This window comes from Crocuta crocuta, unplaced genomic scaffold (genome assembly GCF_008692635.1).
Source record: "Crocuta crocuta isolate KB4526 unplaced genomic scaffold, BGI_CrCroc_1.0 scaffold131, whole genome shotgun sequence".
In the NCBI taxonomy this organism is placed as follows: domain Eukaryota; kingdom Metazoa; phylum Chordata; class Mammalia; order Carnivora; family Hyaenidae; genus Crocuta; species Crocuta crocuta.
This window is the reverse complement of record NW_027528977.1, coordinates 15456750-15473531: the sequence shown is the minus strand read 5'-3', so window position 1 is coordinate 15473531 and position 16782 is coordinate 15456750. Positions and strand designations below refer to the sequence as shown.

The window sequence follows — 16782 nt, the reverse complement described above, 5'->3', positions numbered from 1 at the left end:
ATGCCTGGCATGTAGAAGGTGTTCAATAAAAAATGTATGAATGCATCCTCGGGCAAAGACTGACCATGATGTGTAAAAAGAGTCCTGAACCTTTATCAGAGGGCCCGAGTTCAAATCCCAGATCTACTGTATATATAACAAACTGAATGATCTTTGGAAAAATACCTACCCCCTCCAAGCCTCATTCTCTTCATCTGTAAAATGGGACTAATGATAGCTACCAAGTTTTAAGAAATTAAAAGAGGGATGTATGGGAAAGTACCTGGCCCATGGTAAAAATGAAATACTTGTTTTCTTCTTTCTGAAACTAGAAACATACGCCCATTTGAAAGAAACACTCTGGGCAGCAGTATCGATGTTATCAAGGGTAAAGCTGCCTTTTACTTAGTCTTGGCCATCTGAAGCCTCCAATGAACATCTTTGAATTAAAGATGAAGGTCTCAGTGGTGGGTGATTTCTCTAGCTAGTGTAACCCTTCCTCTTGCTAGTCAGTGTTGAGAGGGGGCTGAAAGTGAATGAGCTTTGTCCAGCAAAGCTCCCCTACATCTTCTCCTTGTAGGGGCTTGGCATCTTGTAATAATAGCCCTGAGCACTCATGGAGCCAGGCTGTACTATTTACTTTCATACCAAAAGAAGAAATATGTTTAACCAGTGCTTTTGAGGCTTTACAGAGATCCACGCCCTTTAAACACATCATCTCATGTCATCTTTACTACAGTCTCTACAGTGAGTACAGGGGGTCCCCCTCTTGAAGATGGGTTCACTAAGGCTTCATTCCCCAGGTTCTGTAGATTGTATCAATATTATTATCACTGCAGCTAATATTTTGGAACACTTTCCATGTGCAGAATCCTTTGCTGGCTCTATTTTACCACAAGCCAGTGGGGTGGTGTCTGGTATTAGCCCTTGCATTTAGTACTGACTGATCATGTAAGTATGAAACTTACAACAAACCTACCTATAAACCAGGACCTCAGAGGATCTTGAACTCAAATGAGCATCAGAATTACCCAGGGTGTTTGTGAACACACAAACTTCTGGGGTCTGATTCAGTAGGTCTAGGGTAGGGACATAATTTGCATTTTTTTAATGTTTATTTATTTATTTTTGATAGAGATTGAGAGAGAGAGGGAGAGCATGCACATGGAGGGGTAGAGAGAGAAGGAGACAGAGAATCCCAAGCAGGCCCTTCACTGTCAATGCAGAGTCCAATATGGGGTTTAAAGACATGAACTTTGAGATCATGTCCTGAGCTGAAATCAAGACCCTGACGTTTAACTGAGTCGAGCCATCCTGGTGCCCCAGATAATTTGCATTTCTAGCAAGTTCCCAGGTGATGCTGCTGTTAGTGGTTTATGGTGATTAAACTAAGGGGAAGGAGGAAGAAAAATATTCTAAGACAGAATGGGATTCAGGCTGGCCCTCTGAGCTATCAGGTGGATTAGGGCAAGTTCTACTAGGGCATTCAGCTGGGGCAAGTTGTTTGTCTTTCAAAACACAAAATGAAGCAATGTTTCAAAAGCAGCCCTAAAACCCTCCTCGCCCTGTCGCCAGACTGGGAACATGGTCAGTGCCTAGAGAAATCCATCCGTTGTCCTTGCTTTGGCCAGGATGTTAATTTCAGAGTCAGTGCCAGTTAGACAATTGCAGTGCACAGAATTAAACTGGTTCTGCCACTATCTTCTGCCATCTTCATAAATTATTCACATTACCCAGCATTTAATATGCTTTCCCACTTCAGACCCTCTCCATGACTGTTCTTTACTCCTTCATTTACAGCTGTGGAACAACTATTTTCATCTGGCGGTGGCTTTTATCACTCAGGATTCTCTGCAGCTGGAGCAGTTCTCGCATGCCAAATACAACAAAATCCTGAATAAGTAGGTTGAATGTTTGGATCTCCTTGAAGTGGGGGTTTCATGAGAATCTCTGCGATGGAGCCTGAAGCAGACATTTGTTGTTTCTCCTAGGTACGGGGACATGAGACGGCTAATTGGCTTCTCCATCCGTGATATGTGGTACAAACTTGGTGAGTAGGCACATGCATCCAGACAGACACATCTGCACATGCCAATCTCCTTCTAGAAGACCATCTGTTACAGGGCCACAGGGGTTTCAGCGGTGGGAGCTTGAAATAACAGTTTATTACTGTGTGTGTCCCGGGTCCTTAATAAGTGCCTGATAAGAGAGAGTGCCCATCCCCGTGTCCTGCCCCCAAACAGCTGTGGATCTTGCTGATGCCCCTGAGAGCTTAAGAAGTCAAACTGGAATTTACAAAAAGGAGGAAGGGCAGGACTGCTGTAGGAACTTATGTCCTCACACATCACACGCATGCTTCCTGCTGACTGGTGTGCCATTCTGCCTCCAGTTTCTTAAGTGATGTTGTGATCTGCAAAAAACCCTCCAACCCCGCGGAGTAGAATTGGTTCTGTGGAAGATGAAGGTCTTTTGTGACATGTCTTGTGCTTGAAGGTGACCCTAGAAGCCATCCCTGTTCCAGTGAGCTACAGGAATCATGTGTGAACTGTTTGGTACCCGTGGGAGGGAGGAAGTGGAGATGGAATCAGGGAGACATTTTTTTGAGAGTCTGAGTCAGCCCTGCACTAAGAAGATCTTATTTAATCTTCAATCACTTCCTGCAAGATGGAAAAATTCCCCCTCCTTTTATTGATCAGGAAACTCAGAGAGGGAAGTAACTTGCTTGAGATCAAACAGCTGCAAGGCCCAGAGCTTGGTTTTGATCCCACGAGCATAGGGACCACACACCTTGCCTCAGGCCTGAATCCTGCTCCATAAATAAGTGCCGAAAGAATGAATGGATAGATGGGTAGATTAGTGAGTAGTTACAAGTAATGAAGTATTTTCATTTCCAATTTTCATGTGCCCTTCTTGAGTCTTTGCTGCTAAACTACTCTACCCTGGGCTTGGATGTCACCCCTGTTCAGAGAAGGCACTTATAGGGACTGTACCTAGTTTTTGGATTCAACCTAAATTACCTCTTCTGATGTTGTTCTTGCTTTGCCAGATTTCTTAGTGTCTTTCAGTTTCCTTTGGGTTTCCTGGACAGCACTTTCTTGCCCTTTCCAGCAAGGTCTGTTCACTGCAAGGGAAGCACAGTGGACAGACCATCAGTCTGGGGTCTGTGCTCGCTGCCAGCATCAGATTTGGGTTAAGAGCACACACTGGTACCAGGAAGGCCATGGATTGCTTTACACAATCAAAGGGTGGGCTGGACAACCAGGCCCAGAATAGACTGCCACATACCTGCCTTGGGCCTTGCCCTGTCATTTACAAGCTGTGAGGTCCAAAGCAAGGGGACTGAGTGACGCTGGGTAGAATCTGGGGAAATAGCACCTTGTCCCAGGGTACTTAAAAGTTTCATAAGAGTAAAAACTGGGAGAGTAAAGCCATGGAGACCACACCCATGGTCAGAATTTTTATCATCATTTTCATGCTTGCCCCATCAGGACAGAACCTAATTTTCCTGCTATGGCTCTTTAATCAAGCACCAGGCATGCAGGGCAGGGCCCAGGAGGTAATGTAAAAGAGTGAAGGGGTTGGGGTATGTTACACCTACAGACACCCATAACGCAGGGTCCTGTCAACGTTTGGAGTTGGATAATTCTTTGTTGTAGGGATGCCTTGTGCACTGCAGGATATTTAATATCTCTGACCTCTACCCACTAGATTCCAACAGCGTCCATCCTAGTTGTGACAACCAAAAAATTCTCTAGACATCTCCAAATGTCCCTGGGAAGGGGGAAAGGGATGAGCAAAACCACCCCTATTTGAAAACCACTACTGTAAAGAAATACTATATCTGCTCTGCTTTCCTAGAAAAGCATACCTTTCTCAGTCTATCTTATTTTTCCACTTTGGATAAGGACAGGGATATAAGAAATATTTCACGTGTCACTGCCTATTACTCTTCAATAGGAAAACAAAAAACAAAAAAAGCATAGTGCAAGTACAGGGCTACCTGGAGGTCAGGACATGGCCTCAGGGTCAGGAATATAGGAGGAAGTAGCCAGACCCGGAAGGAAGTGAAGCAAACATACCCCCATCTGAAGGGGGCAGCCACCATCCTGACCTGGTTGATTGCCATCCTGTTAGAATGCAAGGCCAATGATGTCCCAACTTCTCATTTTTCAAAAGAAGCCAGAAAACAAATTTTTAAATGCATTTTCCAATTTCTAAATATTGATGATAACTAATTGGAAATTTTTAAAACATTGCATATGCCCAGTGAAACATGATGGCCCAGGTTTGGTTTGTGTATAACCTTGCACTCTGCTTCACGAGATAAAGCCGAGGTGGGCTTCCTCTCCCACACCTACACCCCAGGCATTGCCAGAATTGCAAAACCAGGATCTGCGCTTTGTTTGTCTCCAGCTCTTCCACACAGCCTGCTCTTTCCTGAACGTCCTTCATTGCCATTGTTTTGCACACAGAAGATTTTATTTAGATATAGATTATGTTTTGGCAGACGTTCCTACACTCCCAATTATGCTGATGAATGGAAAGATGTTACCAAATATTCCACCTGCTTAGAATCACAGAACATCAGAGCTGGAAGGGCCCTTTAGAGATCATATTGTCCAGAATTTTTCTAATGTTTATTTTTAGCTAAGGGCCAATTAAAGAAAAAAAAAAAAAAGAATCTCCTGCTCAATACATAAGTTGGTGGAAAGCCAAGCTATTCTAATTAAGTGGGTGGGGGGCTCAGTTCCCATTATAATGGGCCAGAACTGAGCTCCCCATGCAGACCCCTGAGGATTTTCTGGGGAGAAATCCTGAAGCACTTCAGAGAAGGGTGTGAAGTTACAGGTCTAGTCCAATCCACCATTTTACCAGTGAGGAAACTGAGGCACAGAGAGGTAAAAAGGTAGGTACAAAGTCAGATAGTGGGTTAAGAAGCAGATTCAGGACAAGGACCCTGGCCAGAGTGTCTGTCCTGAAGCATCGCAGACTCCTTGCTGTTTGCAAATCACAAATGATGAATTACTGCAATTAGAAGATATACTTTGGGGCGCCTGGGTGGCTCAGACAGTTAAGCACCCAACTTTGGCTCAGGTCATGATCTTGCAGTTCATGAGTTCAAGCCCCATGCTGGGCTCTGTGCTGACAGGTCAGCACCTGGAGTCTGCTTCATTATTCTCCGTCTTCTTCTCTCTCTGCCCCTCCCCCACTACTCATTCTCTCTCTCTCTCTCTCTCTCAAAAAGAAATAAACATTAAAAAAAGATATACTTGTTCAGATTTGGGGTTGCTAGAAAGAGAAACTGACTGTGCCTGCCTTAATCAGAGAAGGTACTTATCAGAAGGGCAAGGAGAACCAGAATATGAAAGACAGGGCCACAACCACTCTAGGATCCAGGGCAGGTGGCACAGTGTTGCCTTTAGCATGTTGCATTCAGGCATCACCCTATTTAAAGATCCAGTCTCCAGAGGACATCACTTCATTGGCCTTTCTTGGATGGCCTCTCCATTGATTGGTCTTACCAAGCCTATGTCTATTGAAGGGGGTAGATTTTCCCAAATTAAGATGTTTATGGAGTTACGGAGGGAGAGTGTCAAAGTGACAGATGTCTACCGAATAAGATAAGAAGTGAAGGATGCTTTTGCAAAGATGGCCACCCTCCTCACCTCTTGGCCTGGACTTCCAGAAAGAGGAAAGTTCATCAGCCTGAAGGGATTTTCCTGTTATTAGTCACATAGCTGCCTTCCTCCTTGGCTGTCTTCCTTCAAGCATAAGAGAACAGAAAGAGGAGACGGAGTGAACCATGCTTCCCCATCCTCACCCCACCTTGGGTTCTACTAGATGCTGGTGTTAGCCTGCCTTCTCCTAGTGTGCTAATGGGGTTAACCTGCTAATCCAAACCGGGATGAAGCACTGTATACACTAGGGACCAATGCAGTAGATAATGATAGGTTTTAAAGTACAGTTCTTGGAATATCCAAGACCAAGTGAAACTTAGAAGCTGTCTGTGGCAGACCCAGATGAGAGCCCACACAATGCCATTCTTCCCTTCTTCCTGGTTAACTGAACCCTGGTTTGTTACTTTTTTTCATGATCACAATTTGCTCAGTTAACAATATCCTACAGCAAGTGATGGCCATATGACCCATCCCTGTCCAAAGAGAATCAGCCAAAACAAACTTGTTGGGGCTTTAGGAAATCCTTTTTGTCCAATTTAAAACAAAAAAGGGAAGGGGAAAATTCATGAACACAACACATTTTTTGCCCATAGTCCTTCCCCCTCTTCCTTTCTGGAAAACAACAAGATGCTTGGACTTGCAGTAGCTACTTTGAAGCTCTGAAGACAAAAGCTGTATGCTAAGGGTGGAGGAGCAGCTCCAGACTGACCATCTTTTGACTTCTTGTTAAGGAAGAAAACTAATGCAGAACTCACTCAGTTTAGCCATGGTAATCAGATTTCTGTTACATCCCTAACTGATCTAATTCAGCCTCCCACCCCATTTTATAAAAGGGGAGCTCACTGAGGCCCAGAGAGGCACAAGGACACTCCCAAGGTCAACAAATCAGTGATTCAGCTGAATTGAAAGAACCCATCTCTTGATCCCAAGTCCAATATTCAGACTAGTATTTTTTCAGAATATGCAGATTATTTTCAAAGACTATGAAATAGCAAACTCTTTTTCAAAGACTACTGATAATAAGTAAATCATAATGCATGCTAACCTTTTAAATTGTGTTTTAATGCCCAAAGCAATCAGAGCATCATCACCATGATCATCAGTATCCTCTTCATCATCATCTTCTTCTTCTTCTCATCAGGAAAGATGTGAGCAATCCTGTGATTATAAGATAGCTAATTGCAAAGATAATCTTAGGCTTGAAGATTATTTAACATTCTTCAGAGAAAAGCCTAGACAAATGTGTGTGTGTGTGTGTGTGTGCTTTTGTGAGAGAGGGTACTTGTGGAGAGGTTTTGATGGAGAGAAAGACCACATCTTGTTACCAGGGCCAGGCCACTAAGGGGTTAATGCCATTTGTGTTTTTGGAATAGGACTATGCCAAATGTAATATACTTTTCCTGATAGTATAACATCATAACATTCGATTTCTGCTTGAAGTGAAGCAATGCATAATATGCCAAAATGACTTTGCACTTAACCATCCCACATTCACTTGGGTTAACATCAGGCTGCTGTGTTAACAGTCTTCATGGGAAAGAAAGACAAATTCCCACAACTGGCATCATAGCCTCATCTGTGGGGAGGTCGCTTCTGGCAGAGCTATGAGAGCAACTGAGCCTTTACCTTTTAAGCATGTACAGAGTGCCCAGGCCAGCACTAAGCTCCAGGGAAGGGTGGGAGAGGTAGGGAAGCATAAGTCACTGTCCCTGCCTTGCCAAGAAGAGGCACCATTTAGTCCTAAGAGTAGACACACACTAAGAATTTAAAGAACAAATTCAGATGTGTTCTTTAACATGAGCTGTGTGGTGGAGACTCGAGTCCTGGCAAATGGGAGGAAGGTGAGGACAGTAAAGATGGATCCACTCAGGTAAATGGCTCTTGGATGAGACCCCAGTTGGATCCATGTCCATCCTGAAAAAAAGAGCAGAAAGGACAGATATTCCAGGAGAGCCACCAGCCTACACAAGCATGGTTTCTTTAGGTTGGGGGGAAGCTGCTGGCAGGAAAAAGAAAATGGGAGTAGAGAGGCATCCATCCATCCATCCATCTATCCATTTGAATATTGATTCACTCATTTAATAGCAAATATTGAGCACCATGGTAGGCTGAATAACATTTCCCCAAAGATGCCCATGCCCTAAACCCTAGAACCTGTGTATATATTACCTTACAAAGTGGACTTTTCAGACATGATTAAGAATTTTGAAGATGGTGAGAATATACTGGACTGTCCAGGTAGACTCACTGCAACTACAGAGTCCTTAGAAGTGAGTAAAAGGAGTCAGGGGAGTCAGAGAGGGATATTTAAAAAAATGCACTGCTGGTTTTGAAGATGGAGGAAGAGACCAGGAGCCAAGGTATGTAGGTGGCTTCTTGAAGCTGCAAAAGAAAGTACATAGTTTCTTCCTAAGACCCTCCAGAAGGGACTCGGCCCTGCTCACACTTTGATCTTAGCTCAAGGAAGCCCATTTCAGACTTCAGACATCCAGAACTATAAGATAATAGCTTTGTTTGTGTTAAGCCACTAAATTTGTGGTGATTTATTACAGCAGCAACAGGAAACTAATATGAGCATCCTCTAAATGCCAGGCACTGGAGTCACAACTGGAAACAGGTTCATGATAGAGCCCTTGACTTCATAGAATCAGGTTCTTTGCACTGAATAGTAACCTACTGATTGCAGAGCTGTCTCGTTAAGGGGAAGTTGCTGCAGAGCAGAAGCTTGAGGTACCTGGAGACTCTGTAAAAGACTCCTGTCTCATGAGTGAGCCAAGGACGGCCTCGATGAGGAATAGTGTGGAGCCTTCACTCCAGAGTACTCCTATCCTCCGAAACTGGAACGTGAGCCATCTGACTAAATACAAATGCTATAATGCCCACAGTTTTTAAAAAGCAAAATGAAATAGTGAGATTAATGCCACAATATAGTTGGTTTATCCCCATATTCCAAAGGTTATAATTTCAACATATAATCAATACATAATGTTATTGAGATGTGTTAGCTTTTGTTTTTGATTTCCAGAAATCATTTTTTGAAATCTAGTGGGCTTTTTATAGTCAACAGCACATCTCAACTTGGAGTAGCCTCAAGTGCTCAAAAGATCCATGTGGCCGTAGCTTCTATGTATTGGAGAATGAGTGAGGATTATGTGTGGGGATAGGTGGAGGTAGGGTTCAGTGTAGAATGGGGGCAGGGAGAGGGAAGAGAGAGCATGGTGGCCAGAGGAGGCCCCATATGCAGGCCCAAGGAGGAGGAACAGAGTGTGTCCAAAGCATGGAGCCAGGCCATGGAGGGAGGACAGGCAGGCAAGAGGAAAGGTGAATGGTACAGAGAAGAAGCATCGAACCAAACAGGCCTGCAGAGCTGGGTCCCAAGAGTAACAGAAGCCATGGAAAGATTGTAAACTGTGGATCAACGTGGTCGGATTAGGGCTTTTCAAATATCTTTGACGACAGATTATAAAATATTTAGATGGGATGAAGGAGGGTCTGCAGGGTCCTAAGTGTCAGTCCTGGGAGAAAAGGTAAATCCATCGTGATCCTCTCCCCAGGCCAGCTCTTTACTCTGGAAGTGAACAAGTAAATAGATAGGCCTAAAATGTTCCCTGCAAAGCTCTGGGAAGCTCCATGCATTGCAACATGTCTTTATATGTTGCTTTTTCCAGAATCCAGCAGAGGCTGAGCTTACAGTATTCTCCATCCCCATCACCACAATCAACATCGTACTTACTGAGCCTTTCTAATGAGCCAGATGCTCTGCAGAGCCCTCTGTTTATATGAACTCGCTTAAGCTTCTCAACAATCCTACCAGGCAGGGATTATTTTTATCTCCATTTTACAGATGAGATCACAGAGGCTCGGGGAACTTAAATGACAGGCACAAAGCCACAGGGCCATGGAGTGGTGGCAGTGGGACCTGATCCAGGTTGTAGGGCTCAGCGATTCTGCAGGGCCTGGAGGGAAGCTGGAGCTGGGTGTGTGCTGGACGGCGAGGAGCAAACAGACTGCCTGTCTCAGAGCAGTGCCAGAAGGGAGCTTTTCCAAGGCCGAGTCAGATCAGCAGAGATCTGTGTTCTTTCTTCCCCTTTCTAACTGAATGAGTGATCTTTCTGGATCAACCCAGCCTTACTTACCCCTGTCCCCAGGGGTTTGCAAGACTACAAAATCCAGGAGGTCATGACTTGTCCATGCCCCTGTTCATTCCACAGTCTGTGCCCACCTTTAAAGAGCCATCTACTTCCCAAAAGAGTGCCCCTTCTGTTCATATCAGCCTCACAAGGTCAGTGACTGACTCTACTCTGGTCTCAGCAGGTTCACAACGAGGGTCTCCTTTGTCCTGGTTTCCCTCCCACCCCCTTCCTCCCTCTTCCTTTTCCATCAGGTCATCTTCTTAGTGCCTTCATATCAGCCTCCTCCTGAGAGGAGTGATAGATGAGGCCATTGCACAGATTAGACACCCAGGCCAGAGAACACACAGGACTCCTTTCCACCCACACACCGAAGCTCTTCTCTGCACTCTCATTACCAGCAGAGCCTTTCCCAAAGCCTATGCAATTTGGCATTTGGATTTATCCTGCTGGCTTATTGGCACTTTAAAAGCCTTTTCTAATTGATATCTGTGCTCAGTGAGATTCAGCTTCCATTATATGAAAAAAGACCCTCTTACCCATTCCTTGCCTTGCCTTTTCTCGAATACAGCAGCAGGTGTGTCTCTTGAATGAGGATTTTTTTTTCCAAATGAGTTTACATTCAATTAGCTACAAATATGTAGTGTGTGTGTGCACATGCACATATGTCTATGTATATAAAGACACACATACACACACATTCAGATTATTTGATCACCAAATCCAATGTGCTGAAATTCCACTTTTGATGTAACTGAATAAAATTTCTTCATGGAGCATTGTAAGGGGCATTCAGCTCACACTGTATTTAGAGATCAGCATCTCTCTCTGTTTCCCCTATTCTTCCAAACATCTCTTCGGCTGACTGCGAAGAATGGAGGTCAAAAGTATCTAAGAAATCCCTGGTCTACAGCATGTCTGCTCTTTATTTTAAACCATCTTAAATATATCCTTATCATACTCAATGCCCTCCAGTATTCTAAAGGCCTTTGTTGCATAAGCAATTTCTCCATTCCGTGGTGGCTTATCTGACAGTTTCCCATTTGCTTTCTACTTATTATTGCACTTGACTTTGAATTTTAAAACCCCACTGTGGGTTTAAAGGATCTTGAAGGACGAAATCAAAAACCTAGATTAGCAATTACTATAAACCTGCTAGAATGTACAGTCTTTTTGTTTTCCTTTTCTATTTGGGCCAAAACGAAGACTTGAAGCTCAAGTGTAATCCAAATGCATCATAAAACGAAGCGGATATCCTGGGAAAGTGTCTTTATATTTCACTCAACTCTCAATCTGACTTCACCATTTCATTCTCACTAACTGAAGATAGTCCAAGGATGATGCCTTTTTTTTTTAATCTGAATTCTGGGGAAATACTTGAACGTTAAGCCTCATTTAGGCTGGATGAAAATTTATTTTATTGCTGTCTTCCCTCTTGGCTCCTTTTCGGAGCTTTAATCGAAAGCAACGGCCCCAGGCTGTACACCATACCACCCAAATTTCTGCACCTCCAGGAGCTCTCTGCTCCAGGGTAAGACGCCCATTGTTTGATCAGACAGTAGAGAAAACCAGCATGGGTTTCTTGGACTTGGAGACTCCGAAGTGGCAGCTGGTGATGGAACACCCAGGCATCAGCCTCGATGATAGGGTTGCCTGGATGTACTTGCCCTCTCTTTCCAGGAAGTCCCTGCAACTCCTAAGTGCTAACCTCCCCACCGTGCCTCTCTCATGTGTGTATTCTGAGGACTCTGATTAGTTCTGGCTCAACAAGGCTGCCCTTAATCGTTCATTTTGGCCACACACCAGAACAGTAATAGCTAACACTATGTAAAGTGTGCCACATGCCAAGCACTGCCCTAGGTGCTTGGTAAAAATCCATTTATTCTTCACAACAACCCTATCAAATAAATGTCCCTTATTCTCCCAGGTTACAGGTGAGGACACTGAGGCCCCAAGTGGTGAGATCAACTTGTCTAATATCTTACAGCTAGTTGATGGTGGAGTCGGTTTACAAATTCAGGCAATCTAGCTGCAGAATCAGTGCCCTTAACCTCTGGGCCACACTACCTGTGCCCCTAGGTGCTCATCTTCCAGGCTTTGTGTTAAGTACACACAGGTATATTTTCACATGGTCTTTTCAACAGGTGAGTATTGCTTTTGCATTTTTCTAAGATGTGTAGCCAAGCCATATAGCTAGTTAGTGCAGGAGCTAGCCAAATTGACTTCCTCATTCAGCAGACATTTATTGAGCATCTAATATGCCCTCTACTTGGTGCCATAGGTACAACAGTGAGAACAGACATTGTCTCTACTCTCATGAAATGGAGGAGACAGACAACCATCTTATTATTCCACAAATAAAGCCATCATCGCAAAGTTGGGGAAGAAGGCACAGCACAAGAAGCCATTGCAGGGGGTCTGACCTACGCGGGGTGGGAAGTCATGCACTGGGGTCTTTTCTCAACACATCTACCCAGTGGAACCCATCCAGGGGAAGCCTGGTGACAATGGGGGTGTTGGGGCCCAGACAGGGAAACTATTCTCAACAAAGGAGCAGTGTGCATATAGGCCTGGCAGCAAAGGACACAAAGTGAGTTTGTGACACCGGAAGCAGGCCAGCATATCCAGAATGCCAAGAGCAACAGAAGGTTCAGGGGACTGCCTCACCGTTCCACTCAGTATTCCATTGGCCATACTGTTCCCTCAAGGGGAGGGGCGTGGGGTGCTTCACTATTCCACTGAGCATACTTTGCTATTCTTGTTTCATGAAATAGTTGCTAAAAGCACATCTTCGAATCTCAGAAACATGGTGTGTGATGCAGACAGGCATAATTTCAAATACTACTGTGATTCGCCATCACCAACATATTCCATCAGGGCTCCATTTGCCAAGGAGATCATGCAGGTGAAAACCCTTGTAAGCAGCGATGTGCTTTCCACAAACTCATGTTATTATCCTTAATAACAGCTCATTCTGGATGATGCATGCCCCTCTCATAGGAGTTAATATATGTAAAGTGTTCAAAATGGTGCCTGGCTCCCATAAACAACCTTATATGTATTAACTATTGTTTTTACTGTTCTGCCTCCCTTTTTTTCCTTTCCACAGGCTTGGTCTAAGGAGGATCTGTGCATCATGAAAACTGTTTTATGTGTCCATGTCCCTCTTCTCTTACAGGCCAGAACAAAATCTGCTTCATCCCAGGCATGGTGGGACCTATATTAGAGATGACACTTATCCCTGAGGCTGAGCTCCGGAAAGCCACCATACCAATCTTCTTCGACATGATGCTGTGTGAATATCAAAGGAGTGGGGATTTCAAAAAGGTAAAAAATGAGGCTGGAAACCCATGCCATCCTCCCTAATCCCCAGCCCATTTCCCCATAATGATATCCTCGTTCCATCTGCCTGGGCTTCATTCAGGGGCTTGACAGTAAGCTAGGGACATTATTCATGTGCCCAGAATGAGCTGGCAGATTGGATTAGGTCACTATTCTATCATGCTTTGCTGCCCAAGGCCAAGATTAAAATGCACTTTCTTGCTGTGTATCAGCATGGTCCCTTTCTCAGTAGTGAAAGGACCCTCCTTCCCCTACCTAAGAGTTCCCTCAAGGTGTGTCCAAAGAGCCTGCCCCCATCTCATGCCCGCCTCTGTCTAGCTCTTTCTCTTCTGGGACAATTTGGAAGATCTATATTCTCTATAAAGAGCTGACCTTCCCAGGGGTCACTCTCAGCCATGAGTGAAAATTGATAGGAAGGGTGTCAGAGGCCTGCTGCTCAGTTGAGACTTGCGGATCTGCCATGGCAGTAGGAGGCTTTCCCCAGCATGGAGGGAGTGGGGAATTTGTGTGCAACACAAGTGTCATTGGCCAAGTGTTGTCATTAAAAGTCCCCTCAAACTTGAAGGAAGAGGACTGCTGTCTGGGTGCAGTCACTGTAGAAGCCTCTGAGAGTGGAATAAGCACCCATCTACACAATAGGCTCTTGGCAGTGTTCGGTAGTTTGACCCAGTTCAGGAAGGTGGTGTTCAAGTCTTGTCAGGGTGCCTCCACTGAGGTTCCCTCAGATCTTGCCCCACTGTCCTCTCTGCCATGCCTTCTCACCTGGTTTTACCCCTAACAGGCTCTTACTCCCTCTCCCTCTCCTCTGCCTCTCACTCTAGACCATCTCCTGCCACCCAACAATTTCCCTTAAAACAGCTACTTAAAAGGTAACTGATTCCAAACTGTATTTCCTTACAATCCTTAGATCTCACCCCGCTATTGCTTACTTGTTCCCCAGTCCTCACTCAGGAAAGTGCGGACCCTTCCCCTTGCATTCACAGCCCTCCTTGCTCTTCAGCCCTTTCATCCATTATTCCCACCTCTTCCCCACACCCCACCTGTTCCCCTGCTATTCCTGCAGCTCACCTGAATTGGGGTTGCCTCGGTCAGTGTCCTCCTCCATGCATTTCTCCTTCTTTCTGTGCTCTGCCATGTTCACAGTCCTGCTTGCCATCACCTAAACTCCTACTGATCCTGCAAAGTCCAGGGAAGTCCTATGTCCTTTAAGAGGCCTTTTCTCTCTATTCCTGCATCATTTTATCTGTCTGAGGTATGATGATTATACACTGCCTTGTGTCATACCTATTTCTTAGCATTTTCTGCATCTTCTTCATCCTTATGTAAGAAAGGTGATGATGATGACAAAAATGACTGCCATTAACTGGGTGCTTAGTATATATCAGGCACACTGTCAATACTTTCCATGCATTAGTTCCTGTGATCTTGTTTACTGCAACCCTATAGAGAGTTAGGTAGCATTATAATACCCATTTGACAGATGAAAATACCGAAGCTTAGAGAGGTGAAGTCACTTGCCTGAAGTCACACATCAACAAAGAGGTGAGGCAGAGACTGCAACACACAAGCCACTACAGTCCCCAGACCATGCCATGCCCACTGTATCGTCCAGTCCCTGGCATGTTGCCTGAGTGAAAGAATGAATGGCATCTTCTTCATCAGTGCTTTCTCAAAATATGTTCCATGGAGCACTAATCCAACCACATGCTTCTAGGGTATGGAAATTAAATACCTTTTGGAATCCACTGCATAGGGTAACCCCTCTTAGAGATTTCTAGTGCACATTAACATAGTCAAAGCATGGAGGCATTCCATGGTAAACAGACCTGCTCAATCTCAAACTTATTTGTATAAGAAACATCAATTGGATGTGCCATGTTGCCAAACACTTAGGAAAATGTTGTTCTAAGGGGAAAAAGAAGCTACAGGTGGTCCCCGACTTACGATGGTTCAATTTACGATATTTTGATTTAACGATGTTGTGAAAGCGATACACATGCAGTAGAAGCCTTATTTCAAATTTTGGATTTTGGCCTTTTCCTGGGCTAGTGGTGTGCAGTAGATTCTCTGTCATGATGCCGGGCAGCAGCAGCAGACCACAGCTCCCAGTCAGCCCCGTGACCATGAGGGTAAACAAAAGATATACTTAGAACCATTCTGTTTCTCATTTTCAGTAAAGCATTCAGCAAATTACATGAGCTAATCAACATTTTATTATAAAATAGGTTTTGCATTAGATGATTTTGCCCAACTATAGGCTAATGTAAAAGTGTCCTGAACATGTTTAAGGTAGGCTGGGCTAAGCTATGATGTGCAGTAGGTTAGGGATATTAAATGCATTTTTGAATTAACTATATTTCCAACTTACAATGGGTTTATCCTTATAACTTCATTATAAGCTGAGAAATATCTGTAGTTAGCTCTGATGATATCAGTGTGAGAGAGTCCCCTCCTGCCCGGGGATTAATTAGCAGGAGCTCTCTAGTCCCAGAAAGGCTAGTGACCAGCTGTCCCCTCGGCAGAGAGCCTGAAAAGATATCAGGTTGAGGAGTTCAGATAAAGAAAGATACCATATCCAACCAGTTGGGATAAGGGGGAGTAGAAGGTGAAACACTGGATTGGGTATTTGAAAGCAGTTTACAATCTGCTAACTTTTAAGGGGGATGCCAACTATGTGAAGCATGGAAACATGTACAGGGCACACAGTGTGACATGAAGGGCATCGCACTTACCTTCAGGTCAGTACACCCTCCAGAGACGTGTGCACCAGCTGGCTCAGAAGATATCCTAGGAGCAGGTGCACAAGCCTGTCATTTCTGGATTACAACCTGACCATTGTATTTGGTGGCCTTCGGAGGCTTGCCTGAGTATGTTTTTTTTTTTTTTTTNGTGATTTTTTTTTTTTTTTTTGGTGGAAAAGATTTCCTTATTGTGGCATCCCCATGACATCCACCCACCTGTTTTCCATGAATGGGGATCATCCTTGGGCTCCTCACTCCAAGCATGTGTTCATTGTAATAATTTTCCCCAATTGCTTCTCTTAATTTTTCCTTTATCAAAAGAGACAGCACAATCAAGCTGACTAATGGGGCAGCTTCCCATGAAAAAACCAGCTGGTGTGCTAGGTAGGAGCTCAGCTGTGGGGTGAGCAGATCCAGGCATGACTCCTTGGTTTGGAGTGAGCAGCCATGAAGGTGTCCCCAGGAAAGGAGGAGGCCAGTCCCCCAGGAGCCCCAAGCAGCCCTGATGGCCAAATCCAGAGCAAATCCCAGCACTGGGTCTGAAATCCAGGAGGCGTTGCATGCAAACTAGCATTAGAGAATGATGTCAAAATTATCAGCTAAAAACTAGGTGCCTAGAAAATGACAGACAGGCTTTCCTTTCTAAAATTTGAGTTTCTTAAAGGAAAGAGCAGAACCCAAAGGAAACATTAGCAGGACCCCTGCTCCCAGTTTACACTAGGCCTCTGGCCTGGGACACAAGATCTTGTGGTTCTCCTGCTGCCCTGCTTTTGCTCAGGTTCTTCCTTTGATTTCTTCATCTGAAGCGATTCTACTCATCCTTCAGCTGAGGCCTCACATTTTGCTTCCAGAGGCAGTGGTTCATCTGGATGCAAAAGACAGATGGGCTCACGCAGGATGTGCCTGGGCTGG

At 44.5% G+C, this 16782-nt stretch overlaps 1 protein-coding gene across 1 annotated transcript in view; it reads left to right on the top strand.

Moving 5' to 3' along the window:
• The window catches only part of DOCK2 (dedicator of cytokinesis 2), a 415343-nt gene that overhangs the window by 343666 nt on the left and 54895 nt on the right, over positions 1–16782 (top strand). Inside the window, exons 31-33 of the mRNA XM_077757359.1 lie at positions 1780–1880; positions 1971–2029; positions 12966–13114. Coding sequence (XP_077613485.1) covers positions 1780–1880; positions 1971–2029; positions 12966–13114 — 309 coding nt within the window. The remainder of the gene's footprint in view (positions 1–1779; positions 1881–1970; positions 2030–12965; positions 13115–16782) is intronic.